This window comes from Pan troglodytes, chromosome 5 (genome assembly GCF_028858775.2).
Source record: "Pan troglodytes isolate AG18354 chromosome 5, NHGRI_mPanTro3-v2.0_pri, whole genome shotgun sequence".
In the NCBI taxonomy this organism is placed as follows: domain Eukaryota; kingdom Metazoa; phylum Chordata; class Mammalia; order Primates; family Hominidae; genus Pan; species Pan troglodytes.
Genome location: NC_072403.2, coordinates 24,084,622 through 24,111,417, shown reverse-complemented (window position 1 = coordinate 24,111,417; position 26,796 = coordinate 24,084,622). Strand labels below are relative to the sequence as shown.

The 26,796-nt window shown below is 41.5% G+C and overlaps 1 protein-coding gene across 5 annotated transcripts; it reads left to right on the top strand.

Annotated features, from left to right (window-relative positions):
• Positions 1 to 35: 35 nt before the first annotated feature.
• Positions 36 to 25,156, top strand: TPMT (thiopurine S-methyltransferase). Of its 5 annotated transcripts, none has more exons than XM_009450430.5 (9): positions 36 to 179; positions 6,022 to 6,205; positions 7,286 to 7,378; positions 11,136 to 11,268; positions 15,153 to 15,205; positions 15,833 to 15,907; positions 20,994 to 21,079; positions 22,709 to 22,753; positions 24,095 to 25,156. In XM_009450430.5, exons 2-9 carry the CDS (start codon positions 6,066 to 6,068, stop codon positions 24,205 to 24,207), a joined length of 738 nt encoding a protein of 245 aa, XP_009448705.1. In that variant the 5' UTR covers positions 36 to 179; positions 6,022 to 6,065; the 3' UTR covers positions 24,208 to 25,156. The 5 variants fall into 5 exon arrangements, with proteins under 5 accessions (XP_009448705.1, XP_009448706.1, XP_009448707.1 ...); XM_009450432.5 differs by having other exon boundaries at positions 90 to 179; positions 6,022 to 6,219; XM_009450431.5 differs by lacking the exon at positions 22,709 to 22,753 and having other exon boundaries at positions 42 to 179.
• The last annotated feature ends 1,640 nt before the right edge of the window (positions 25,157 to 26,796 follow it).

Below are 26,796 nucleotides of genomic sequence, written 5' to 3'. Positions count from 1 at the left end.
GGAAAGAGGCGGGGCGCGGGCGGAGGCGGGGCGCAGGAAAGAGGCAGGGCGCGGGAAAGAGGCGGGGCGCGGGCGGAGGCGGGGCGCGGAGAAGTGGCGGAGGTGGAAGCGGAGGCGTACCCGCCCCTGGGGACGTCATTGGTGGCGGAGGCAATGGCCGGCAACCAGCTGTAAGCGAGGTAGGCTCACTCGGGCGCGGAGGGTGCGGGTGAGAAACGGAACGGTTTGCTAGGAGTGTATGCGCCTGTGCTAGGGCTCCCAGGAATTCTTACAAGCGTAGACAGCCTAGCAATCAGCCCTGTGAAGTGGGGTTCAGGGCAGAAGCGGAAACTGGGAATGACCTGAATCCAATGTCCAAGATTTAAAGTGCTTCCAAAGCACTGGTGTGTTTTAATTATTTTTTTTTCTTTTTTCTTTTAGAGACAGGGTCTCCCTCTGTCGCCCATGCTAGTGTGCAGTGGCACAATCATAGCTCACTGTAACCTGGAACTCCTGGGCTCAAGTGATCTTCCCGCCCCAGCCTCCTCAGTAACTGGGACTACAGGCTCGCTGCACCACGCTTGGCTAATTTTTCAAATTTTTTTTTATAGAAACGGACTCTCGGTTTTTCCCCCAGCCTGGTGTATTAGTGATTTTGGGGAAAAAATAAGTACTGCCAAATAGTGAGTGATCCCTGGTGATGTGGGAAACTGGGGTGCTGTAAATATTCTGTCTTTCTCTGCGGTGGTTACACAGGTGTATGTATATGTAAAAAATTCACCGAGTCATACTCTTTTAAGATTTGTGCACCTTAGGAAAGTTTCTTCTCAATTTTATGAAATTTAAAAACAAAACTATAGCAGAAGCTTTTGAAAAGGTGAGAATGGAGACTAGAACAACTTGAGGACTTTGTTTGTGGGCAGAAATTATTGTGAAATTTCCCTTCCTTAATTCTTGTAATGTGCACTTTTTTTGTATTATAGAAATAAACTTTATTTCTCTAGAAATGATGTATACAAGTGGAGTCCATGCTGAGAAACTGTTAGAACAGCTAAGACGTTGAGCCCAGGAGTTTGAGACCAGCCTGGGTAACATAGCAAGACCCTGTCTCTACAAAATATTTAAAAATTAGCCAGGCATGGTGGTGCACCCTTATAGTCCCAGGTACTCAGGAGGTTGAAGTGAGAGGATCGCTTGAGCCCCAGTGTTGGAGATGGAAGTGTCATTACATCACTGCACTCCAGCCTGGGGGATAGAGAGAGACCCTGTCTCAAAAACAAACAACTAAGACGTGATTAAGTTATGTGCATGATTTTGTTAGTTCAAGTTTGTGTGAAAGGAATAGAGTTGTGCTACTCCAGGCTGCTGTGGAACTCTGATAAAGATCATGCTTCTCTTTTAAGTAGAGAACTGCTTTATGAAGCCTTGAATTTAGGTTCCAGAGTTTCTGAATGAAAATGAGAAAACTGCAACATTCTGTTGCTTTTCTGTACCCAATATAAATCAGATACTTTCTACTGACCTCTCAGAAAACTCAGAGTCACCTCCTGATACCATCAGGGTCTTGCAGAAGCCATTTGTCAACAAATATTTGCTAAGAAGTGAATTCATGTTCCCAAGTAATGAGAGAAATGCCTCCTCCCTATATCCTAAGCATACTGAGGCCAAATTTGGCAACAAAAGGGGAAATTTTCCTGAAACACATGCTTTTATGCAATGTTTGCTATTTCACAGATTAATCATTAAATTAGAACCACCAATAATAGCATGCTAGTATAATCCAAACTAGTTTCACTAATGATTTAAAGGGAATGTTAGAATAATGGTGTTATATTGTCCTTAATATTGCAAAGTTGACATTGAAAGGAAAGGCATTTTCCTCATACATTCAGATGGATCTGCAGTTATGGTCTGTCAGCTGAAGAATGAGAAGTTCATAATTTAGAAAGGAGAACTCTTTCTCATGAATGGTTTCAGACTGTAGAGCAGCCATTCTGACTGGCTGAGAAGTGTAGCCGCAGGCCAGAAGCCAGAAACTGACACTTCCAGGGAGGGGCAAAGGGAACAGGAATTTATGCTGAGGAAGGTGGCCAAATATACATATTCAGTAAGCTGTAGGATGACTCATGAACATTTATGAAAGGAGGAAAGGTACCCATGAGTAATTGAGCTTCATGGGTACCATGCACAAAAAATGGCCGTGTTACCACAATCACAGGATGGAGTTTTTGGCCCTCTTATATCAAAAGGCGAAGCAGAGGACAGAAAAACCCTTACTGTGCATTCTCAGTAGACTGGCCAGAACCATTCTGTGGTCTGTGATCTCTTATCAGGCACAAAAGGAGGGGCAGCATCAGGGGGTTGGTTGATATCAGTGGTAGAATCTTTTGAAAGGGCTGGTTTCCCTTAAGCCCTTAGAGAACAAAGCCTAATTGTGGTTAGCAAGAGAGGAGGTATAGAGTTGTATCTGACGCTCTATCTACTCTTGGCCCAGAACTCAGTTTTCAGGGTTACTCTGGGGTCCCGTTAGCCAAGAAAGTGTGTAGTGAGCCAAGATCGCACCACTGCACTCCAGCCTGGGCAACAAGAGCGAAACTCCATCTCAAAAAAAAAAAAAAAAAAAAAAAAAGAAGAAAGAAAGAAAAGGAAAGAAAGTGTGCCTTCAGTCAGTTGAGAGGCTTTGAATTTTATTGTTAGTTTACATCGTACATGTCTTTTTTCAGTTTCCTTAGTGTGCATTTCCCATGCAAAAAAAGCAGCTGTAGAAAATTATTTGAAAATACAAATGTGTGGAGTAGATAGGATATTGAACTATGGTTCAGTATCTACTTTAATCTGTTTTTGCTCTCTCCTGAAAATAACAGGATTTTTTTTTTAAGGCATAAAGTACTAGGATAGCCAGGACAGGAGAGACAAAATTAGTAAAATTTTGGAAAGGCAAATGGACAAGTGGGAAAGGATTTTGCAACTTCAAGGAAGCTGAATTCTAAACCAGCAATGAGGAAAGCCATAGAGCAGCCCAGTTTGCATTACAGAATCCCCAAATGCTCAGGATTAGCAGCACCAGGTACCTCCATAAAGTGTGAGAGTATGGTTGAAACAAGGAGGATTGCTTGAAATGCTGGTTCAGAACAGGCCAAATCCCCAGATCCTTTTCTCAACTTCTTGCAACCAAGTGTGTACATCTCACCACATCAGCAGGCTTTGGGGATTTATTCTCTGGAAAGGGTAAAACAAAGAGTGTCTGTCTAGACTGAGAAGATATGATACACAGTTGAGCATGGGAGTATACAGAAAACGTGAGGATTAATTGAATACAGCAAACTGGATGCTGGGACCCTCGCCCACTTCTCTTCTTTTCTTATATGAGTATATGACAGTGGCTCCAACGACAGAATCCTTAAGACAGGAATTGGGAGATCCATCTATGGAAAGTCTGACTACCACAAGGAAATTAAAGACATTAGCCAGGCATGAGGGTGTGCACCTGCAGTCCCAGATACTTTGAAGGCTGAGGCGGGAGGATCACTTGAGCCCAGAAGTTTGAGGCTGTATTGTGCCACTGCACTACAGCCTGGGTGACAGAGCGAGACCCTGCCTCAAATAAATAAATAAATAAATAAATACATCTAGGTTTCCAAATGAAATCCACTCACATCACCCTACATTATAAGCCCCACCCACATTCTTTGCCTTCATTCATTTTATACCTATTCTTTTTTTTTTTTTTTTTTTTCTTAAGACAAGGTCTTGATCTGTAGCCCAGGCTGGAGTGCAGGGGCACCATCATAGCTCACTGCAGCCTCGAACTCCTAGGCTCAAGCCATCCTCCTGCCTCAGCCTCCTGAGTAGCTAAGATTACAGGCATGCACCACCATGCCTGGCCAATTTTAAAACTGCTTTTGTAGAGATGGAGTCTCACTACGTTGCCCAAGCTAGTCTCAAACTCCAGGCCTCAAGCCATCCTCCCACTTTGGTCACCCAAAGCACTGGGTGATTGATAGCAAAAAAAAAAAAAAAAAAAAAAAAAGAGAGAAGAAGTTAAAAAAATGAGAATTAAGGTAAATCTTTCAGAAAATAGTACAAAAACATGAAGATATAGAAAAATAGAAAAAAATGAGAAATTTACCATACCAGGTCAGAAGATTCTAGAGACAAATAATAGGGGTCCCAGAAGGAGAAATAAAAAAAGCGGAGGGATGGCCAGGCCCAGTGGCCCACGCCTGGAATCCCAGCACTTTGGGAAGCCGAGGCTGGTGAATCACATGAGGCCAGGAGTTCAAGACCAGCCTGGCCAACATGGTCAAATCTCATCTCTATTAAAAAAACAAAAATTAGCTGGACCTGGTAGTGCATGCCTGTAATCCCAGCTACTCAGGAGGCTGAGGTGGGCGTGATTCTTCACTAAACTTTTAGGGTGCCCAACCCCCTATGGCCCCCACACTTCTAACCAAGAATTTGATACCCAGCAGAGCTATGCATCAAGGATGAGGAATAGTCTAACCGTGTTTTATACATGCAAAATGGAAAAACATTCTTTTTCTTCCTTGTGCTCTTTCAGGAAGCTCTGGAGGTTAGGCTTCACCAATATAAGCGTGGTCACTAAAAAATAACAACAAAAAAAAGAGGAAGACATGAAATAAAGCTGGAGATTCAGACAAGAAGGAAATCTCCAGAATGATGATGAAGAGCGATCCCAGAAAGCTAGCTGTCTACCAAGATTAGAGAATAGTCAGGGCAGATTCCAGGAGAGAATTCTCCAAGATGATATTGATAGTATAGCTGATGACTGGAGAGACTGAGAGTGTACTGATAGGAAATTGGGACAATTGGCAGAATTTAGAGTTGAATTAGGAGTAAGTACAATCATGCCTACGTGATGAAGCCTACATAAAAACCCAAGAGGATGGGGTTTGGAGAGCCTCCTGATAGCTCAACAGGTGAAGGTCCTGTAGCTAACACATCTCTTCAAGTATATTCTTCGCAGTATCCTTTATAATAAATGTGCAAAGATAACTAAGTATTTCTCTGAGGTTTGTGAGTTGCTGTAGCAAATCAAGCAAACCCAAAGTGGAGGGTGTGGGAACCCCAACTTGAAGCCAGTGGAGGCCTGGACTTGCAACTGGTGTCTAAGTGAGGAGGGAAATCTTAGGGACTGAGCCCCCAACATATAGAATCTGACACTATCTCCAGGTAGGTAATGTCAGAATTAAATCAGAAGGTACCCAACTGGTGTCCAATATTTGGTGTGCTGGGGGAAGAACCCCCACATTTGGTCACAGAAATCTTGTGTGTTGATGATTGGGGTGTGAGAGCAGAGGAAACACTAATATTAAGATAGAATTCAGTTTATTTAATGATCTCTTGTAATGTGTATTAAGGGGTATTACTCTACCACCAGACGCACTGAAAGTAATTTTTTGTTATCACTTTTTATTGGATGTTGAAATGGCAAGGCGCAGTGACTCACACTTGTAATCCCAGTGCTTTGCGAGGCCAAGACAGAAGGATCCCTTGAGCCCAGGAGTTCTTTGTTGTCTGGACAACAAAATGAGAACCATCTCTATTAAAAAATATATATATACAAAAATTACCCAGGTGTGGTGGTGTGTACCTGAAGTCCCAGCTACTTGGGAGGCTGAAATGGGAGGATCGCTTGAGCCCAGGAGGTTGAAGCTTGCAGTAAGCCAGGGTCTCCAGCCTGGGTGACAGAGCAAGACCCTGTCTCTGAAAAAAAAAAAACAAGGAAAGAAAGATTAGCTGGGCATGATGGTACACGCCTGCAGTCCCAGCTACTTGGGAGGCTGAGGCAGCAGAATTGCTTGAACCTGGGAGGCAGAGGTTGCAGTGAGCCAAGATCACACTACTGTACCCCAGGCTGGGAGACAGAGTGAGACTCCATCTCAAAAATAAAACCAAAAATAAAAAAAGAAAGAAATATTTTTAAAAAGTCATACTGCTAAGAATAATAGGTTTTCATTTAGTTCATCAATAGAATTCCAATGACCTTAAATGACAACATTGCAAATATTTTTCACGTAGGCACGGAAGACATATGCTTGTGAGACAAAGGTGTCTCTGAAACTATGGATGGTACAAGAACTTCACTTGACATTGAAGAGTACTCGGATACTGAGGTACAGAAAAACCAAGTACTAACTCTGGAAGAATGGCAAGACAAGTGGGTGAACGGCAAGACTGCTTTTCATCAGGAACAAGGACATCAGTAAGACATATTTGGTATACAATAGAGAAATGTTCTATCAAAAACTGACTTTGAGATAGAAATAATAAAAGTACACATTATTTGACTAACTTTTAGGATGCACATTTAATTCTTCACATTTTTGTGTCTCCCGAGTCACAGTGCATCTGTGGCATGATGTAGTTTAATTGGCAGAGTCTTTTCTTCCCACAGTGTGTAAATAATGGTGTGGCTTACAAATGATGACATCTTAGATTTATAAAATATGTTCTTTGATCCCTACGGCACCTATGTATTGGCCATGAATATTTATACCTACAACAGGTACTCAAGCGATGTTTATGCTTACAATTCTTTATACTGAAAATCAGTGGTGTCTGACTTTGCTTTCCAATAGGATGTGTTCAGATGTTAAAGAATTATCTCTATGGTGGGAGAAGAGAAGTTGCGAGAAATTATAAAGTGAGCTAGGATGTTGTGCAATGTAGTAGTAGTCTTCATAGCAGCAATAAATCATGGGACCAGTGCTGAGTAAAGTGGTTGTTATAGACATTCCTTGTTCTGGGCAGCCACGCCCATCTCCCCAGGAGATGACATCATCATCATCATCATCATCATCATCATACCAGAAACACTGGGTTATTTCTGTCATGTGGATGGCCTTAGAAGAGCCACATCTCCACAGAGGGAATTACAAGAAACTACAGGAGTTACACTTCTCAGGTTTACTTCTGAGGCTTGAGTACACGTTTAGAGAACGTACCATGAAATTAATGTTGAAAAATCCATGGCTCCAGAGGCTCCATCACCCCCAAAATAGTACATATTTAGAGAATTAATAAAGAATTTTCAAAACATCCCCAAGAAAAAAAAATTATTTTAAATTACTAATCAGGAAAGCCCTGGGTGTTAAGTCAGATTTACCACTGACTGGGTGTGTGTCTGAGCAAGTTAGCTGTTTCTTCATATGTAAGCCGGAGATTATAATAATTAATAGTATCTGCTTATTAAGGTTGTTGGGAATATTAAGTGAGATAATGAATGAAAAGTATTCACCTACCATACAATTGTCCTAAAACCTTTTTTTTTTTTCCTCCTCAGGCTATTAAAGAAGCATTTAGATACTTTCCTTAAAGGCAAGAGTGGACTGAGGGTATTTTTTCCTCTTTGCGGAAAAGCGGTTGAGATGAAATGGTATGAGCAGATAAACATTAACAGAATTATCTTGTCTTAATGATGAATTCTTTGGGTGATTTAACAGGATGTGAGTTTTAAAACTCCATTTTCAGGAAATACACAGAAATTCCTTATTTTTCTATTAGTGATGGGTATATAATTGGAAATAATATTCTCAAACAGTAAGAAACAACAGAAACAGGTATGAAGTCTTTCTGGATTGAGTTTTGAAATTAAAAAATCAGTTTGGAGCCAATGGGGGGAGAAAAAACAGCCTTCCCTTTTACATTTCCTGGATCCTTGTATGTGGTTCAGTTTTTGTAGGTGGTTTAGGAATTTAGCTAAGTTAATTTTTAGATATTTGAAATGGTGGTGGACAGAGAAATTCAAAATGAATTACAGCTTTTTGGCAGGACAATGTTCATAGTCCACAGTTCAGCTCAACCTTCCCCTCCCACCAGGGAACACAGGAGTTTCTGTTATCGTGAATCATTGTTATAAAACCAGTGATTAAGAAAGTATTTCTTGTGAGTAATTCTCTACAAAGAGAATTCACTTTAACAAGCCACTTTTACTATGAGTTACCCTAAAGTCACCTTGACATCATTCTCTATACTGAACTCTCTTGTAATGATAATATACAGATACCAATCATACCTGCCAAGATACGCATTTATTTATAAGCTTGAATGTTGAGAACTTTGACCACTGAGCAGGAAAGAAAAAAGAATGTATGAAAAGGTTAGTAAATGCGCCAGGTGCGGTGGCCTCCGCCTGTAATCCCAGCACTCTGGGAGGCCAAGACAGAAGGATCTCTTGAGCCCAGGAATTTGAGACCAGTCTGGGCAACATAGTGAGACCCTGCCTCAAAAAATAAATTTAAAATAAAAGATTAATAAATGTAAAATATAATAACCTAAAAAATGGTCTATTCTGAATATAAATATCGGTGACTAACGCAGAGTATGCATGCATTTTTTGGGAGTTGATTTTCAAGTAGAGATAGAATTTTTGCAGCCAGCACACAATCAACTGTAGCTGAGAGCCTTTGTTAGAGGGCTGCTATGACTTTAAGATTCAAGTGTGGTCATGAAATTGAGAATATTTAAACTATATTATGACACATATATTTTAACCAATTCATTGAGCCAGAAGAGATAGTTACTTTCAAAACTACCCTCAAAAAAAATTAACTCTATAAACAGATTGTCATGTGATGTCATCATAAATGGTAACAATGTAGTACAAACAGGTTCTGAGGCAACATTAGGAAAATGGTATGAAATAGCCAATTAAATGTGATTGTTGAATATTTGGGGTCTAAAGCCATTTGTAATAAAGACATTACAAAAAATATCAGAACTGGCCAGGTGCAGTGGTTCACACCTTTAATTAGGTGAGCGGATCACTTGAGGTCAGGAGTTCGAGACCAGCCTGGCCAACATGGTGAAAACCCGTCTCTACTAAAAATACAAAAATTAGCCAGGCATGGCAGCGTACGCTTGTAATCCCAACTACCTGAGAAGCTGAAGCAGGTGAATTGCTTGAATCCAGGAGGCGGAGGTTGCAATGAGCCCATGCACTCCAGCTTAGGTGACAGAGTGAGACTCTGTCTCCAAAAAAATATATATATATGTATATATACGTAAATACAGTTATTTATATATATATATATGAACTGAGCTACTGTAATTACATGTAAGAAGTTAAGAAGTTATGATAGTAGATGATTTTTCATTTATGTAACTGATCTATGTATTGAGGTCTATACAGACATGAGATGTGAATAGAAAAACTGACCATGAGCTAAGGCCAAAAAGCATTAAAACAAAATGTTTAAGATATTTAGGTTTAGGTTTTTGGTTTTTTGAGACAGTCCCACTCTGTCACCCAGGGTGGAGTGCAGTGGCATGATCATAGCTCACTGCAACCTTGAACTCCTGGGCTCAAGAGATCCTCCCTCCCAACATGCTGGGATAACAGGCATAAGCCACCACACTTGGTCTTATTTTGTTTTTATTACAGGTTGTAGTAGGCTATGCTTCATTTTTCCATCTGTTGAATGGGAAATAAAAACACATACAGCCAATTTGAATAATGTTTTTGTTTACATTTTATAACTTTAAAAATGTAGGGAGAATTTTAAAACTCCCTGTATGTTTACAAATATCCTAAGAAATATGAAAGATGAAAGACAAGTTATTAATATGTTTCATTTTACAACTAAACAGTTCATGCTCTGCCCACATTGAAAGTACGTACTCTTTTGTAGATAAAAGGTACAGTCAGTCCTGCTATACTTGTTTCAAAACTGAATTCTAACTCAATTGATATATTAGGGAACAATTTGAGCATGAAATAAATTTCACATTTGCTTGTGTGTGATTTCATCTATAAGAAGCCTTAGGTAAAAGCAGAAAACTGCACCCAGTTGAACTAAGCCAGGTGTGAATAGACTGAATGCACCAACATCCCCCAGCTACCTTAGTGAGCATTAGTTCTTTTTCACCGTAAAGTGCCATATTGTAGTATTTATCTATTTCTCAACCATTTAACATGTATAAAACTGTTATTATTAGGTTCCTGTTTTTGTTTTTTAATGTGGCACTGACCAAGTTTTTAAATGCTGTGCCCTCACTTTCCCCACCAGCCGGGTGATTTTTAGTGCTTGATTTAGCGTAGTGCGGTGATTTTAGGAAGGCACATGTTACATTATAGCAGAACTATGTTTTTATTTCACTTGACATAAAATCATAACTGTGCCTAGATATTTGTACCACTGGTACTGTTTTCTCTTGAGTCCAAGATCCTGAGACTGAATTCTGTTCATTATAAAACTTACCAGGACTGTAATCCCAGCACTTTGGGAGGCTGAGGCAGGTGGATCACCTGAGTTCGGGAGCTCGAGACCAGCCTGGCCAACATGGTGAAACCCCGTCTCTACTAAAAATACAAAAATTAGCCAGGCATGGTGGCAGGCACCTGTAATCCCAGCTACTCAGGAAGCTGAGACAGGAGAATCGCTTGAACCCGGGAGGTGGAGATTGCAGTGAGCCGAGATTGCGCCATTGCACTCCATCCAGCCTGGGCAACAAAGTGAGACTCCGTCTCAAAAATAAATAAATAAATAAATAAAATTACCAGGACAATGCTATTTGTATATGATAAAATATACAAATTTTTGGATAGTGTTTATTTTAAGCAAATGGAAACTACAAGATTAGTATACAAATGAGTGCTAATGTTCTAGACCTGTTCACTTTAGTACAGTAGCTACTAGCCACATGTGGCTATTTAAATGTAAACTAAATAAAATGTAAAATTCAGTTCCTCAATCACGAGGAACCAATGTGGCTAATGCCTATTTTATTGGACAGCGACAGATATAGACATTTTCATCAATGCAGAAAATTTTAATGGGCAGTGCTGATTTAGAGAAATTGAAAAGCATTTCCTCTAGTCAAATCAATTTGTATTAAATCAGTATTTTGTTATATATCTATAATTACATTCCAACTGTTTCATACATAAAAAAAGATATATATAATTTTCCAAATTTTTATTGTTTCCTGAATTCATATAAGTCAGTTTTTCAGAATTTTTATAAGGCTTGAAAATAATATAGATCTGCTTTCCTGCATGTTCTTTGAAACCCTATGAACCTGCATTCATATAAATTCCTTTAAATTAAAGAAAATATGTGCTTACTCTAATATAACCCTCTATTTAGTCATTTGAAAACATAATTTAAGTGTAAATGTATGATTTTATGCAGGTTTGCAGACCGGGGACACAGTGTAGTTGGTGTGGAAATCAGTGAACTTGGGATACGAGAATTTTTTACAGAGCAGAATCTTTCTTACTCAGAAGAACCAATCACCGAAATTCCTGGAACCAAAGTATTTAAGGTTTGTTTTGATTTGGGTAAATAATTGTATCCATATCCCCACAAAAGTTTTTCTCAGCGTGAGTATTATGAGGATACCATTCATGTGTCCGATGGTTCCTATTTAGCACGCAGATTCACTGTAGACACTATATAGTATAAGAAGCAAGGGCTTAAAAATATAGGTGATAGCTACCTAAATAGGTATAGACATATGTATATAAAAGCTGAGGTCAAAGCCTCTCTGTACTCAAGCTTTTAGGCTTGTTTTATTTTTATTAACACGCATTTTCTGAGAACCCATCATGTGCCAGACCCTGCCTAAGACATTGAAGAGATAAAGATAACACAGCACACCCCCCTCACTCCCACCCCCAAAGAATCTCTTAGTTTAGGAGAGAAGAGAAACAGGGACAAAGCTATTTGTAATGCATGGAGCTAAGTGTAAAGACACAGGGTATTAAGGGAAGAGATGGGAGTTAACCTGCCCAACCTGGCGGTGCTTCCTGAAGCATGGTGACAGATAGAGCTGGAATCAGGCAGGGCCTGGGTCCATGGTCTTGGACACCTGGGGAAGATACTACTTAAATCACCCATGAGGCATCATAGGAAGTGATTTGAAGGGAAGTAGCCTCCTGGCAGAGAGACAGGAGGCTATGGCAGTGGTCCAGGAAAGACATCATGAATCCCTGAGCGAGGAGAGTGATGGGGCATAGAGAGTGGATAGGATGGATTAAAGCAACATTTACGATAGACCCACAGGATTCTGTGACCGAATGAGGACCAAAGGAGCGATGAGTTCACATTTCTGGCTGAGATGACTGGCTGGATGGTCAAGAATAAATGAGAAGGGCAGAAAGAATGAATCTTTTTCTAGAGATGATGAGTTTAAGGGACCTGTGGAGTGGTGAAGGTTTTATGTCTGAAGCATGGAGTGAGGTTTGGGCTCAAAATGATAGGTTTGGGAGTGGTCTTTATGCTGTGAGCAGAATGAGCCAGTGTAAATAAACAAACACTACCCAAGTGGGAACAAGCAGAGAGAATCTGTTTGGCAGAGACTCAAAGGCAGGCAGAGGAGTGGGGAAGCTTTATAGTGGACAAAAGTAAAAGCTCCCGGCATGTGCTGTTGGGAAGCTGTTGGCACAGGGAAGCTGGAGGTGGGCAACTAGGAACGGGGCACCCTATGTGATTGGTTTGGGGAGCATGTTTGCCTTTCTCTGGCTGATCCTAAATTGGAAGAAGTGTGGTAGTAAAAATCAGGGAAGCTGGCAGTCATTGACCAAGTAACTGCAGAGGTTGTGAAGTGGCTACCTTGTCTGGGGTAAATTCCCCAGGTTCGTTGTCTTGTGCCAGGAAAATTTAGGACACAGACACACATGAGGAGTTCAGGAGTGGAGGTTTAATAGGCAAAAAAAAGAGAGAGAAAGAGAAAAGAAAACAGCTCTCTCTTTAGTGAGAGAGAGGGGACTTCCGAGAGGAAAAAACCTGCCAGGTGTGGAAGCGCCGGATTTTAGAGTGCAGCCTGAGGAGTCAGTGTCTGATTTACATAGGGCTCACAGATTGGTTCGATCAAGTGTGATGTTTACATAACGTGCTGGGAAGGCTGGTCGCCCCACCCTAATCTTATTATGCAAATGAACTCTTCCCTTTGCTGGCACCATGTTGTCTGCTTCTTACTCTACAGGTGGCTGGCAGAGAAGGGAAGATAGAGCCACCATTTTGAACATGATTGGCACAAACTGCCGGCATCTATGTCTGCAGCTCGATTTTATAAGCTGCTCTTTGTTAGAAAGGAAAAATGATTCGAGGCTGCTTTTCATTAAGAGGAAAACCTTCTGTACCCTCCCTGTCTGCCTTAGTAATTTCTTCTTAACTCCTGAATCAGTTGTGGGGTCAGAGTTGTATTGTCATATAGGATCTATTGTCCATCTGTATATTCAGTGTCTCACAAAGTACTCTTTTCTAAATATTGAAATTAATTGCTCAGCTGGGCATGGTGGCTCATGCCTGTAATCCCAGCACTTTGGATGGCCAAGGTGGGTGGATCACTTGAGGTCAGGAGTTCAGGACCAGCATGGCCAACATGGCGAAACCCCATCTCTACTAAAAATGCAAAAATTAGCTGGCTGTGGTGGTGCATACCTATAATCCTAGCTACTCTGGAGGCTGAGGCAGGAGAATCGCTTGAACCTGGGAGGTGGAGGTTGCAGCGAGCCGAGATCGCACCACTGCACTCCAGCCTGGGCAAGAGAGTAAGACTCTGTCTCAAAAAAAAAAAAAAACAATTGTTGCTCAGATCAGTAGGAAGCTTGATGGTATTTTTTATTTCACATCTTCCTCCCACCCCATTCTCAAAGCATTAAAGAATCCAAGGAGTTTACTCAGTCCAAAGAGGGCTAGTCCTGCTTCCAGGCCCCTCTTGGAGCAGCAGTTCCCCACCCAGGCTGCACATTTGAAATCATCTCTGGATCTTATAAAAATTCCCAATCCAAAGGTCTTACCCCAGGCCAATTATATCAGAATCTGTAGGGGTAGGGCCCTGGCATCAGTACTGTTTAAAGCTCCCCTTGATTCCAATCTGCAGGCAAAGTTGAGATCCAGCTGTTCTCCTGCCTCCAGGCCCACCCATCTCTGGGCTGACCCAGTGATCCCAGGCTGGTTGTCAAAGACCCTTCCTCCTCTACTTGTAAACCTGTGTGGGGACCTCATTTCAGAATAAAATCTAGCAGTCTTGTGTGCTGACACACCTTTCCTACACTGCCCTTCACCCCAGCTCCCAGGATCCTAAAGTCTATGTTATATTGCCCCCTCTTGGAGTGTGCCCCCAGTCCACACCCTAGAGTGTCACCCTTTCAAAAGTCACCTCTTTTTTTGTTTTATTCTCTTGATTTTTGTTGTTGTTGTTTTTTTTTTAGGATTATTTTGCTCCAAGTGTTTGTTTTTGAGACAGGGTCTTACTCTGTCACACAAGCTGGAGGGCAGTGGCACAATCACAGCTCACTGCAGCCTTGACCTCCCAGGCTCAAGTGACCCTCGCACGTCAGCCTCCCAGGTAGCTGGAACTACAGGTGTGTGCCACCACACCCATCTAATTTTTTCTGTAGAGTTGGAGTTTTGCCATGTTGTCCAGGCTGGTCTCATACTCCTGGGCTCAAGCGATCTGCCTGCTTCAGCCTCCCAAAGTGCTGGAATTACAGGTGTAAGCTGCCACACCTGGCCAAAAGTCACCTTTTGTTTAGTCTCCCTGATGCTCCCAGGCAGGCCCCTGCTCTGCCTTCTGTGTTCACATAGTTCACAGGCACAGAACCACAACAGAGCAGGCCATTCTGGATTGTAATGTTCTCTGTGCCCACGCTTCTCTGCTCTAGTCTGTCCTCACTGTGGTCAGAGACTGTGTCGAATTCAAATCTACTGTCAAGAACCCAGGATAGATGTCTTGTCTATTAGGTACTCAGCAAATAAATGCTCATTGGCTGAATGAATGAGCGAAAATGGAAGAATCAGCACAATTGCACATTTCTGGAATAACTTAAAATACCTGACTTTTCAGTACCACCCTGCCTGATAATTGGTTGACCTGCAGATTTATCTTTAGCAGAGTAAAAATATCACTCTGCTCGAGGAAACATTGTTAGAATTTTATAGCAAGCTCTGAAGTGAGTAACAGCCAACTGATCTTCAAGGTTGTCCTCTGTGATATTCCTCTGAGTTGGCCCAAAAGAACCTCGCACAGGTTTTAAAAGAAAAAAATAAGGTGCCAATAAAGTGCAGTAAAATTATTTACTTTAATTATGTTTAATTAACACATTCTTTCCCTAGAACTTTTGCTTTGCTTGGCCCTCTTTCCTTGACTATTCAAGTACTTACTAAGTAAAAAAAAAAATTTTTTTTTCATTATTTCATTAGAGTTCTTCGGGGAACATTTCATTGTACTGTTGCAGTATTTTTGATCTTCCCAGGTAGGTTGAATACTACATCTGCACTTTAAAAAATTTGAATGCTTGCCAGGCAGTGCAGGCATGGGAGTGGAGGTGTCTTCCTCACTCTCTTCCACCTGTGTAACATCCACAAAGCATTTTTTTGAATGTCTGTTCTGCAGATATTTTTATTACACACTCGTCTGCACACTTTAATGTGTTTTGTCTTTGGTTAGCTCCCAAACTATGGGAAACTGAGGCAGCTAGGGAAAAAGAAAGGTGAGTAAGACAGTGTCTTCTACCTTGCACCTGGGCCTGTAATAGAAATGAATTTCAAGTAGCCGAGGGAGATAAGAGCTCATCTCCTGAAAGTCCCTGATACCTGAGCCAGAGGCTGGGAGCAGAGTTGTTGCACACTGTCCTTTGTTCCTTCTTCATGTCCCCAAATCATAACAGAGTGGGGAGGCTGCTGCCACAGGCTCCTAAAACCATGAGGGGATGGACAGCTCTCCACACCCAGGTCCACACATTCCTCTAGGAGGAAACGCAGATGTGAGATCCTAATACCTTGACGATTGTTGAAGTACCAGCGTGCACCATGGGGGACGCTGCTCATCTTCTTAAAGATTTGATTTTTCTCCCATAAAATGTTTTTTCTCTTTCTGGTAGGACAAATATTGGCAAATTTGACATGATTTGGGATAGAGGAGCATTAGTTGCCATTAATCCAGGTGATCGCAAATGGTAAGTAATTTTTCTTTTTTTGTTTAGCTGTCTTAATTTTTTAGTATACTATACTTTTTCTGGGTTCTAGAAAATCAGCTAGACTTCTATGAGTTTGAAATAGGTTATTATGTTTGGAATTTATAAAAACCTAAATCCAATACTAGCTTTGTCTAAAAAGTATAGGATTTGACTACAGAGACCTGGGTATAAGGCTATAAGGCTTGTGGCTCAATCACTTTCAAGCTGTGTGGCCTTGGTCCAAGTATTCAACTTCTCTAAGCTTTGGTTTACTCCTGCAAAATGGGAATATTTCTGTAATACTAACACAATCATCACCACCTCCACTAATATTACCAGGTAATACTTACTGGTCACTTGCCTATGCCAGGTATTGTTCAAAATACTTTATGTGGGCTGGGTATGGTGGATCATACATGTAATCCCAGCACTGTGGGAGGCCAAAGCAGGAGGATTACTTGAGCCCAGGAGTTTGAGACCAGTCTGGGCAACAAAGCAAGACGCCACCTCTACAAAATATTTTTAAAATTATCCGACCGTGGTGGTATGTGCTTGTAGTCCCAGCTACTTGGGAGGCTGAGGCAGGAGGGTGAGCCCAGAAGTTCAATGCTGCAGTGAGCTATGATCGTACCACTGCACTCCAACCTGAATGACAGAGCAAGACCTTGTCTGTAAAATATTTTAAAAAAACAAAAAACAAAAAAATCAAAATATTTCATGTGGTTTAACATTTAATTCTGTAAGGTATAAGCTACTATTCCATTATACAGATGAGGAAACTGAGGTCAAAGAGATTAAGTTACTTGTCCAAAGTTAAGCAGCTGGTATGTGACAGAGTTGAGATTCAAAACCAGAGTGTTTGGCTTTGAAGTCCATACTTGTGGCCGGGTGCGGTGGCTCACGCCTGTAATCCTAGCACTTTGGGAGGCCAAGGTGGGCGGATCGCCTGAGGTCAGGAGTTCGAGACCAGCCTGGCCAACATGGTGAAACCCCATCTCTACTAAAAATACAAAAATCAGCCCAATGTGGTGGCCTGTAATCCCAGCTACTCAGGAGGCTGTGGCAGGAGAATCACTTGAACCCAGGAGGCAGAGGTTGCAGTGAGCCAAGATCGCGCCATTGCACTCCAGCCTGGACGACAAGAGCGACCCTCCATTTCAAAAAAATGAAATAAAATAAAGTCCACACTCATGATCCCTTTGTTAGACTACCTCAAAGGATTTTTGTGGGAATTGAAAGAAATGAAATATGTAGGAAATACCTTGTCATCTCTAAAGAACTGTATAAATGAGAGCTGTTATTATTGAAGCATTTGTTATTGATGTTTTTGGTGACCATTCTTATTATACCCAGTCTTGTTAGAAAATAAAATTAAAATATGAGTGAGGAAGCATACTGAGTAAAATGTGACCACATCTGTATACTCTTTCAATTCAAATAATGTCATTTATGTGCTTACTTGGATATAGCATGGAAATATTGAATTACTTAGTTGTATGGAGCAGACTCATCACTTGGCCAAAAAGGAGGCTGGGCGCAGTGGCTCACGCCTGTAATCCCAGCACTTTGGGAGGCTGAAGTGGGTGGATCATGAGGTCAGGAGTTCGAGACCAGCCTGGCCAACACAGTGAAACCCCATCTCTATAAAAATACAAAAATTAGCTGGGCTTGGTGGCGCACACCTGTAGCCCCAGCTACTTGGGAGGCTGAGGCAGGAGAATTGCTTGAACCCGGGAGGTAGAGGTTGCAGTGAGCCGAGATTGTGCCATGGCACTCCAGCCTGGGCAACGGAGTGAGACTTCATCTAAAAAAAAAAACAAAAAAAACAAAAAAACAAAAAAAAAAACAGGTTAGGCTCCACATCAGTGAAATAAGATTTTTATTTTTAAAAATTGTTTCATCAGTAAGGCTTACTGCCAAACCTAATCTTTTTAAATTAGACCATGCCACATCTTAATTTTCATGCTCCTGTTTCCCTCTTTTTCTCACTGCTCCTCCTTTATCTCTTTTCCAGAACTCCCGTCCTCCTTGCGTGCCTAAAAGTCGTGATTCCCCAAGGGACCACCATCCTCAGCCTTATGCTCTCACCCAAAAATTGCCAATATTTGTCCTACCAGAAAGCAAAAAAAATTTTATGAGAGAAAAATCAAATCTTTTTTTTCGAGACGGAGTTTCGCTCTTGTTGCCCAGGCTGGAGTGCAATGGCACTATCTTGGCTCACCGCAACCTCTGCCTGCCAGGTTCAAGCGAATCTCCTGCCTCAGCCTCCCAGGTAGCTGGGATTATAGGCATGCTCCACCACACCCAGCTAATTTTTTTGTATTTTTAGTAGAGACGGGGTTTCTCCATGTTGGTCAGGCTAGTCTCGAACTCCGGACCCCAGCTGATCCACCCGCCTCGGCCACCCGGTGCTGGGATTACAGGTGTGAGCCACCACGCCTGGCTGAAAAATCAAATATTTAAAGATCAATTCTGTTACTTTCATTCAGCTATTCAACAAATATTTACTAAGTTCCTGTGATGTTCCAAATAGATAGTATGCCAGAGGCGGGGCAAGTAACTGAACAGATTATACATGGTATTCGCTCTGACAGTCTTTACATTTCCAGCTCTGTTCTTTCTCCCAAACATCCACATCACATGTCCAGTGTCTGCTTTGCACTTCCCATGTGACATCAGTGTCCTTTAACAACTCAAAATATCACCGAGACCTCTGTCTCCATGAGACACATTTGTATATGAAACCCCATCTGCTAATGTCTAAATTTGTAGGTGTTTCCCACTCCCTGAAGATGATCATCCATTCCTTAGAGGTTAGTCCTTCTACAGGCTCTGGTTGGCGTGGTAAAATCCACCAAGCAGTGGGAAGCAAACTGAAAGTCACCACGTGCAGACCAAGAGCGGACCCAGCACTTTGGGAGGCTGAGGTGGGCAGATCACCTGAGGTCAGTTATTTCCCCAGTGTCTGATATAATATATATTTAGCACCTAGTAAGAGCTTAATAAATGTTGTTTAAATAAATGAATGAATGGAAGAAGTGAACTGCACTCTGAGCAAGGGCGATATTAGTTTACTATGTACTGGTAGTATCTTAGGTTTTTTTTTGAGATGGAGTTCCACTCTTGTTGCCCAGGCTGGAGTGCAATGGCGTGATCTCGGCTCACTGCAACCCCTGCCTTCTGGGTTCAAGTGATTCTCCTGCCTCAGCCTCCCGAGTAGCTGGGATTACAGTAGCACCACCACACCCAGCTAATTTTGTATTTTTACTAGAGACAGGGTTTCTCCATGTTGGTCAGGCTGGTCTCGAACTCCCGACCTCAGGTGATCTGCCCACCTCGGCCTCCCAAAGTGCTGGGATTACAGATGTAAGTCACCGTGCCCGGCCTTATCTTAGTATTTCATATATGTGCTGGTACTTAGTATCTTAGTTCTTTATCTACATGCTGGTACTCAGTACTTACCATGTTAGCACATTGTATTGGTGCTCTCGTTAGGACTGGGTGTCTTCTCCTTAGATTGTACATTGTCAAGTACTGATGTATTTCCTGCTGTGACTCTCGAGTTCTTGCCTAACGTAAACCAGTAGGGCAGACCTCATTTTTCTGGACTTTTTGAGACTGGTTGAGAGAGAAAAACTTCACATTCTAAGAGGAATGAAGTCTTTCAGTCCTAGGAAACCCTACCAAACCAGTCTGACATCACCTTCATGGGGACAGCAAGTTTCTTCTGAAAAACGAGAATCAGAAAGTAACAGTTTCTGTTCAAAAGTTTGCTTTGATGTGGTTCTTTGACCTACAAGGAAGAGTGATCCACTGGTGAATTCTCACAGTTTGTGAGGTGGTTATTAGTCTTATCCTCATGTTACAGGTGAGGAAACTGAGGTACAGAAAGGTTAAGAATTTGTCAAGCTTACATAGCCAGTCAGTAGAGGAGCTGGGGTTTGAGCCTGGGCATCTCATAGAGTCTGCACTTGCCTTCCCAACTTCTGGCAGACCTCTGGACATAGATCACAGTCTAGCCAGGCTCTGTAGAAACTGGAGTGCCAAGAGCCCAGGCTCCTTCCTCAGTGTGGGGAAGGGTGTCCATCTTTGTCCTTGGCCTGTCTCTCATGGCCTCTCTACCACCCTGCATGCGTCTCCTGTCTTCTCCTTATCCCTCAGCTTCCTCCATTTTTATTCCCACATAGCTGACTTGCCTTCAACGCTCAGCCTCCTTGCTCCAACCACCATACAACACAAAAGCTCCAACTTTCAGTAGGACCACAGCTAATTAGCAATTCCTCTTTGGTCTCTTAATTCAGTTTCCAAGTCAGTCATCTGATTGGTCAACTCATCGTCTGTACCTGGTCCAGCCCTGGCTTCTGCTTAGTCTATTGATGGGTCCTGTTAGCATCAGCTTCCCACTCTGAGCCAATCAGACCTGGCTCCCTGAGGCACCTACTCAAAGGACAGTTCCATTGCACTCATGGTTTATGCCACACTTGCAGAGCTTTAATTTCATGCCACCTTTTTTTGGCCTGCTTGTTACTCTCATTTCTAACTAAATAGAGGAAAAAAATTGTGTTTTCTCTTACATAAGGCCCCTGGAGGGGTCCCAGTCACCCAGGATATTTGTTAAATTGCAGCATCCCAGGCCCCATGGCAAACTAACTGCATCGGTCTGTGGGGATGGAGCTCAGGCATCTTTTCTTTCAACAAGCACCCCAGTGATTTTGACACCCAGCCTGGTCTAGAAACCACTGTCCTCAAGCACACAGGTATCTAAGGTCAGCAGGCCCTCGAGTACCTCATCAGGCCAGAAGGAGTCTCTACCCATCCTTATGTAATGTCTTCTGCTCTGATCAGCTCTGGAAGCAGGCCTCGATTTGATTCCCATCTGGACCAATTCCCAGCTTAGGCAGGGGCCATAATTTGCTAAACCCATTTCTCACTTTTAAAATGAGAATCAACCTCTTGTGATTATTAGGAGAATTTAAACTCAGTAGTATCAGCGAAAGTAACTTCTGGCTTCCTTCCCTGCTTTTTGTCCCTCCAGCCTTTGCCTGTGTAGAGAAATGTAACAAATATCTTCTTGTGTTCTTTGTAGCTATGCAGATACAATGTTATCCCTCCTGGGAAAGAAGTTTCAGTATCTCCTGTGTGTTCTTTCTTATGATCCAACTAAACATCCAGGTAAAGTTGTTGGGTTTTTTTTTTTTTTCTTTTACCAATTGCGTAGTTTCTTGATATAAATTCTATGACATGGATAAGAATTATTTTCTCCTAAGTTATCTCATAGGAAGCATACTGCATATATACATGGAGGTAATTCCAGTTTTGACTAATGGGAACTATAAGCATGTTTTTCTCTTCCTATATTGTACATGATTTTCTTGTATTCCTTTCCCATTTTGTTTACCATTCACAATTCAGACTAGAGAAGAGGGGGGAAATGGATGATCCTGATATAGAAGAGAAATCTCATGAGTCCTATTGGGAAGAAGGAGGAATGTGGTTGGATATTGCATATCCGTATCACCCAAGTGGTAGTGATGTGTTGGACAGATGCCTTCACATACACAAGCATGGGGTGAGAAGTGAATATGGGGATGCAGAAGTTGTGCAGGAAAAACTCTAAATTATTGTCCTTTTTTAATTTCTGAAGTTTTATAATCTATCTATTGCATTCTTTTATTTGTTTTGAATCTGTTGGGGGTATGTTTTCTCCTGGACTCATTTTAATGCATTCAAACATTGAAACTTAACCTTTGTCATGGCTGGAGAAATACATAGACTTTTAATTTGTAAGAATCACCTTTTTGATTTTCAACTGAGCTTTTTAACATGCTTGTTTTGTAAATATTTACATATGTTAGTATTTTGGTTTTTTTGTTTTGTTTTGTTTTTGAGACACAGTCTCACTCTGTGGCCCAGGCTGGAGTGCAGTGGTTTGATCTGGGCTCACTGCAATGTCCGCCTTCTGGGTTCAAGTGATTCTCCTGCCTCAGCCTCCCAAGTAGCTTGGATTACAGTGTGTGCCATCACACCCAGCTAATTTTTGTATTTTTAGTAGAGACAGGATTTCACCATGTTGGCCAAGCTGGTCTGGAACTCCTGACCTCAGGTGATCCGCCCTCCTCGGCCTCCCAAAGTGCTGGGATTACAGGCGTGAGCCACCGTTCCCAGCTAGTATTTTGTTTCTGCTTGAATAAATTGGGGTCTTAAAAACTCATTAAAAGATGAGACCTAGTGTCCCTAATTAAATCAGAGACAATCAAATGGAAATAGAAATTAATAGAGGCAGAAGTTAGCTCTGCTAATCTGATTTAAATTCCATTAATGAATAGAAGCCCTAACAAAGAACCTTTGGGAAGAAAATACAGCAGGCCCTGTCTGGAGGTGGAGTCTGAGGATACTGCTCTTAGAAGGGGGCGGAAGCTCAGCTTCCTTATACTCTATATCCTGCAGCAGAGCGGGAGGGGTGTATAAAATGTGGGTGAGTGCAGGAGTTGGTAGAAAATCAGTGTGCTAGAAGATGGTTGAAACCCCCAAGGAATCTGCTGATGGAATCCACTCTGATTTCAATGAGCCTAAGTCCCTTGACCGGTTTAGCTGTCTCATCTAAGCTAAAGATGGATATGATGGGGATGTAACATTGCCATCCTCTCAATAAGTCAACTTATTTCTTTAGTATGAGATTTGCAAAAGAAGAATGAGAAGAACATGCCACATCATCACCTATTTGGATGATGAAGTTGTATATAGAACAAGTACACCTAGGTCATTGGAAATAAACTCAGAATTTATTTCTCTTTTACCTAGGTCCACCATTTTATGTTCCACATGCTGAAATTGAAAGGTTGTTTGGTAAGTTTGTGGACTTATGCTGTAACTTTTTAAACAAAGTCAAGTTAACTCTTTTGGGCCTGGCATGCTGGCTCATGCCTGTATTTCCAGCACTTTGGGAGGCCAAGGTGGGCAGATCACCTGAGGCCAGGAGTTTGAGACCAGCCTGGCCAACATGGCGAAACCCTGTCTCTACAAAAATACAAAAATTAGGCCAGTGTGGTGGCATGTGCCTGTAGTCCCAACTATTTGAGAGGCTGAGGCATGAGAATTGCTTGAACCTGGGAGGCAGAGATTGTAGTGAGCCAAGATTGTGCCACTGCACTCCAGTGTGGGTAACAGAGTGAGACTCCATCTAAAAAAAAAAAAAACCTATTGTGAACTATTAGTATATTGGTATCTAGAGTATGTCTATAAAATTTAAAAGATAAAGACCATTTTATTGAAAGTTGTTTTATCTTAGAAAAGGAACTAATCTCTGTAAATATGCTCTGTATATATGCTATATGCTCTATGTTAAAGGTATTTGAACTTTTCTAGAGAGATGGTGTTTTTTTTTTTTTTTTGAGATAGGATCTTGATCTGTCACCCAGGCTGGAGTACAGAAGTGCAATCACAGCTCACTGCAGCCTCGACCTCCCTGGGCACAAGTGATCCTCCCACCTCAGCCTCCCAAGTTTCTGGGACCAGAGGCATGTACCACAATGCTTAGCTAATTTTTGTATTTTTTTGTAGAGATGAGGTTTAACCACATTGCCCAGGCTGGTCTTGAACTCCTGGGCTCAAGTGATCCTCTTGTCTTGGCCTCCCTAAGTACTGGGATTAGAGGCATGAGCCGCCATGCCCAGTGGTGTATTTATTTTTACTCTTGGGAGTTAAAAGTGATAATAACAATTTAGAGTTCAGGAAATTTGCCCTTAGCATTCCTCTGTTTTGATTAAAAAGAAGAGAAAAATGTTTAGTGTACACTGTTTTTAAAATAATTTCAAGGTTTTGTTTTTTTTGAGATGGAGTTTCACTCTTGTTGCCTAGGCTAGAGTGAAATGGTGCAATCTCAGCTCACTGCAACCTCCATCTCCCGGGTTCAAGCGATTCTCCTGCCTCAGCCTCCCAAGAAGCTGGGATTACAGGCATGTGCCACCATACCCGGCTCATTTTGTATTTTTAGTAGAGACAGAGTTTCACCATCTTGGCCAGGCTGGTCATGAACTCCTGACCTCAAGTGATCCTCCTGCCTCGGCCTCCCAAAGTGTTGGGATTACAGGTGTGAGCCACCGCACCCAGCCAATTTTGAGTATTTTTAAAAGAATCCCTGATGTCATTCTTCATAGTATTTTAACGTGTTACTCTTTCTTGTTTCAGGTAAAATATGCAATATACGTTGTCTTGAGAAGGTTGATGCTTTTGAAGAACGACATAAAAGTTGGGGAATTGACTGTCTTTTTGAAAAGTTGTATCTACTTACAGAAAAGTAAATTAGACATAGATAAAATAAAATCACATTGACATGTTTTTGAGGAATTGAAAATTATGCTAAAGCCTGAAAATGTAATGGATGAATTTTTTAAATTGTTTATAAATCATATGATAGATCTTTACTAAAACTGGCTTTTTAGTAAAGCCATTTACTTTTTCTAAAAAAGTTTTAGAAGAAAAAGATGTAACTAAACTTTTAAAGTAGCTCCTTTGGAGAGGAGATTATGATGTGAAAGATTATGCCTGTGTGTCTTGCAGATTGCAAGATATTTTACCAATCAGCATGTGTTACCTGTACAATTAAAAAATATTTCAAAATGCAATGCATATTAAATATAATACACACAGAAAAACTGGCATTTATTTTATTTTTTTGAGATGGAGTTTCGTTCTTGTTGCCCAACCTGGAGTGTGATGGTGCAATCTCAGCTCACTGCAACCTCTGCCTCCCAGGTTCAAGTGATTCTCCTGCCTCAGCCTCCTGAGTAGCTGGGATTACAGGTGTGCGCCACCACGCCCAGCTAATTTTTTGTATTTTTAGTAGAGACAGGGTTTCACCATGTTAGTCAGGCTGATCTCGAACTCCTGACCTCAGGTGATCTACCCACCTCGGCCTCCCAAAGTGCTGGGATTACAGGTGTGAGCCACTGCACCTGGCCTGACATTCTTTATGAAATTTAGAATTGTTGAAGAACTATAACACTTCAGTAGGGTTCAAGGTGGTCCCAAAAGTTATATAAAAGATTAGTTTTTACTATAAACCCTTGTCTTTTACTCAGATCCTAGCATCCCTTTTCACATGGTTTCTCCATATATATAACAGAATCAAGAAACAAATTTTAATTAAACAATCTGTAACAGAATCAAGAAACAAATACATTTTAATTAAACAATCTATATGGAACAAACATTCCCAAATTCTAAGAATAAATTTTTCTTTAAGTTTTCTCTGAGTTTGGCAGTTGTTGTTTTTTATAATTTAATCTGTTTAAATCATCAGGTCTTATAAAATATAATGTACTTAGAGCTGGATTCATGGCTATTTATTATGAAAGGTTAGATTTCTCAGTTTTTCTTTAACCACATTTTGTTATATCAGACAGTCCTCTATAACTCTGTACTACCCAACAACTAAATGGTTTAGATTGTTTAGCTCATGTTAATAGGATGGTTGTGTACTATAAAAAACGAGTTACGTGTGTGTGTGCATGCACGCACGCACGTGTGCTGGCTTAAAGGTTGTTAATGGGAGGTTTGGGGTCCCCTTTAACACTGGTGAAAGCTATGGTACTCTCCCCAGAGATATGTCTTGTCAGCCTCTCTAGTTCCCCTTGGCCTGCATGTATAAACTTCTACCCTAGAAGCTCTCTGCCATTGATGTAATCTAATAGATTTGTAAGGCTATTAATTTGAAGCAACTCCTTGCTCACAATGATTCTTGCTTCTCTGAGACCTGCTCCCAGTCGATAGTGTGGGCTTCAGAAGCCATGACTCCCCAACTCTGCCTGTATCACCGGTTGAATGGACAACTAACCCGAGCTGGACCAACACAATTCTCTCCAGAGACTTTTGATTTTACTTTTGTGTAGAGACAGGGTCTCACTTTGTTGCCCACGCTGATGTTGAACTTGACGTGAGGCCTCAAGCAGTCCTCCTGTCTTGGCCACCCAAAGTGCTAGGATTACAGGTATGAGCCATTGCGCTGGCCCTCTTCATAGGCTTTTGGACTTGGGAATAGAAAAGCAACCCCATCTCTACTAAAAATACAAAAAATTAGCCAGGCGTGGTGGCACGCGCCTGTAGTCCCAGCTACTCAGGAGGCTGAGGCAGGAGAATCACTTGAACCTAGGAGGCGGAGGTTGCAGTGAGCTGAGATCATGCCACTGCACTCCAGCCTGGGCAACAGAGCAAGACTCTGTCTCAAAAAAAAAAAAAAAAAAAAAAAAGAAAGAAAGGCAAGTTGACTGCTGAATGGGGAATCTGTGTACGCCTGGGAGCTGTGGGGCAGCCACATTCCAGCACATGGATCTGAGAAACAGAACGCTGATCTGCAGAAAGAGATGAGAACCAAAGAGAGGCCACCTGTGTTCTGGGTCCATTTTCATCCTCCCTGAAGCCCAGCTGCCCAGGATGGGGAGAAACACCCTGTGTCCATGGGATAGAGTCCTTTCCTCTTGCAGTTGTGCCCAAAGAATCTTAAATACAAATGAGATATCCTTAGGTAGTTGATCTTTTATGTAATATGTGTCTTCATTGGGGAATACTGACTTCCTAAAATCTCAAGATGGAAGATATACCACATGTAAATTATTTTAGAGCAATTAAGTTGTTTTCAGGATTTTCCAAAAATGCTTCTTGTTTCATTTTGTTATTTAAGTAACAGATTATCTGAGCCTCTGTGCCCTGCACACAGTGGTTTATAAATGCCTTGCCCTGCCTATGAAGCAGGCATGAATGCTCCAGTATAGACAGTGTTATCACTAGCAGACAGGACAAAGTAAGAAAGTTACATAATAATCAATCTATTTGGGTGAATGTGGAAAGAAAAATACAAAGAAATATAATCAAAGCTTAAACAGCTATCACTG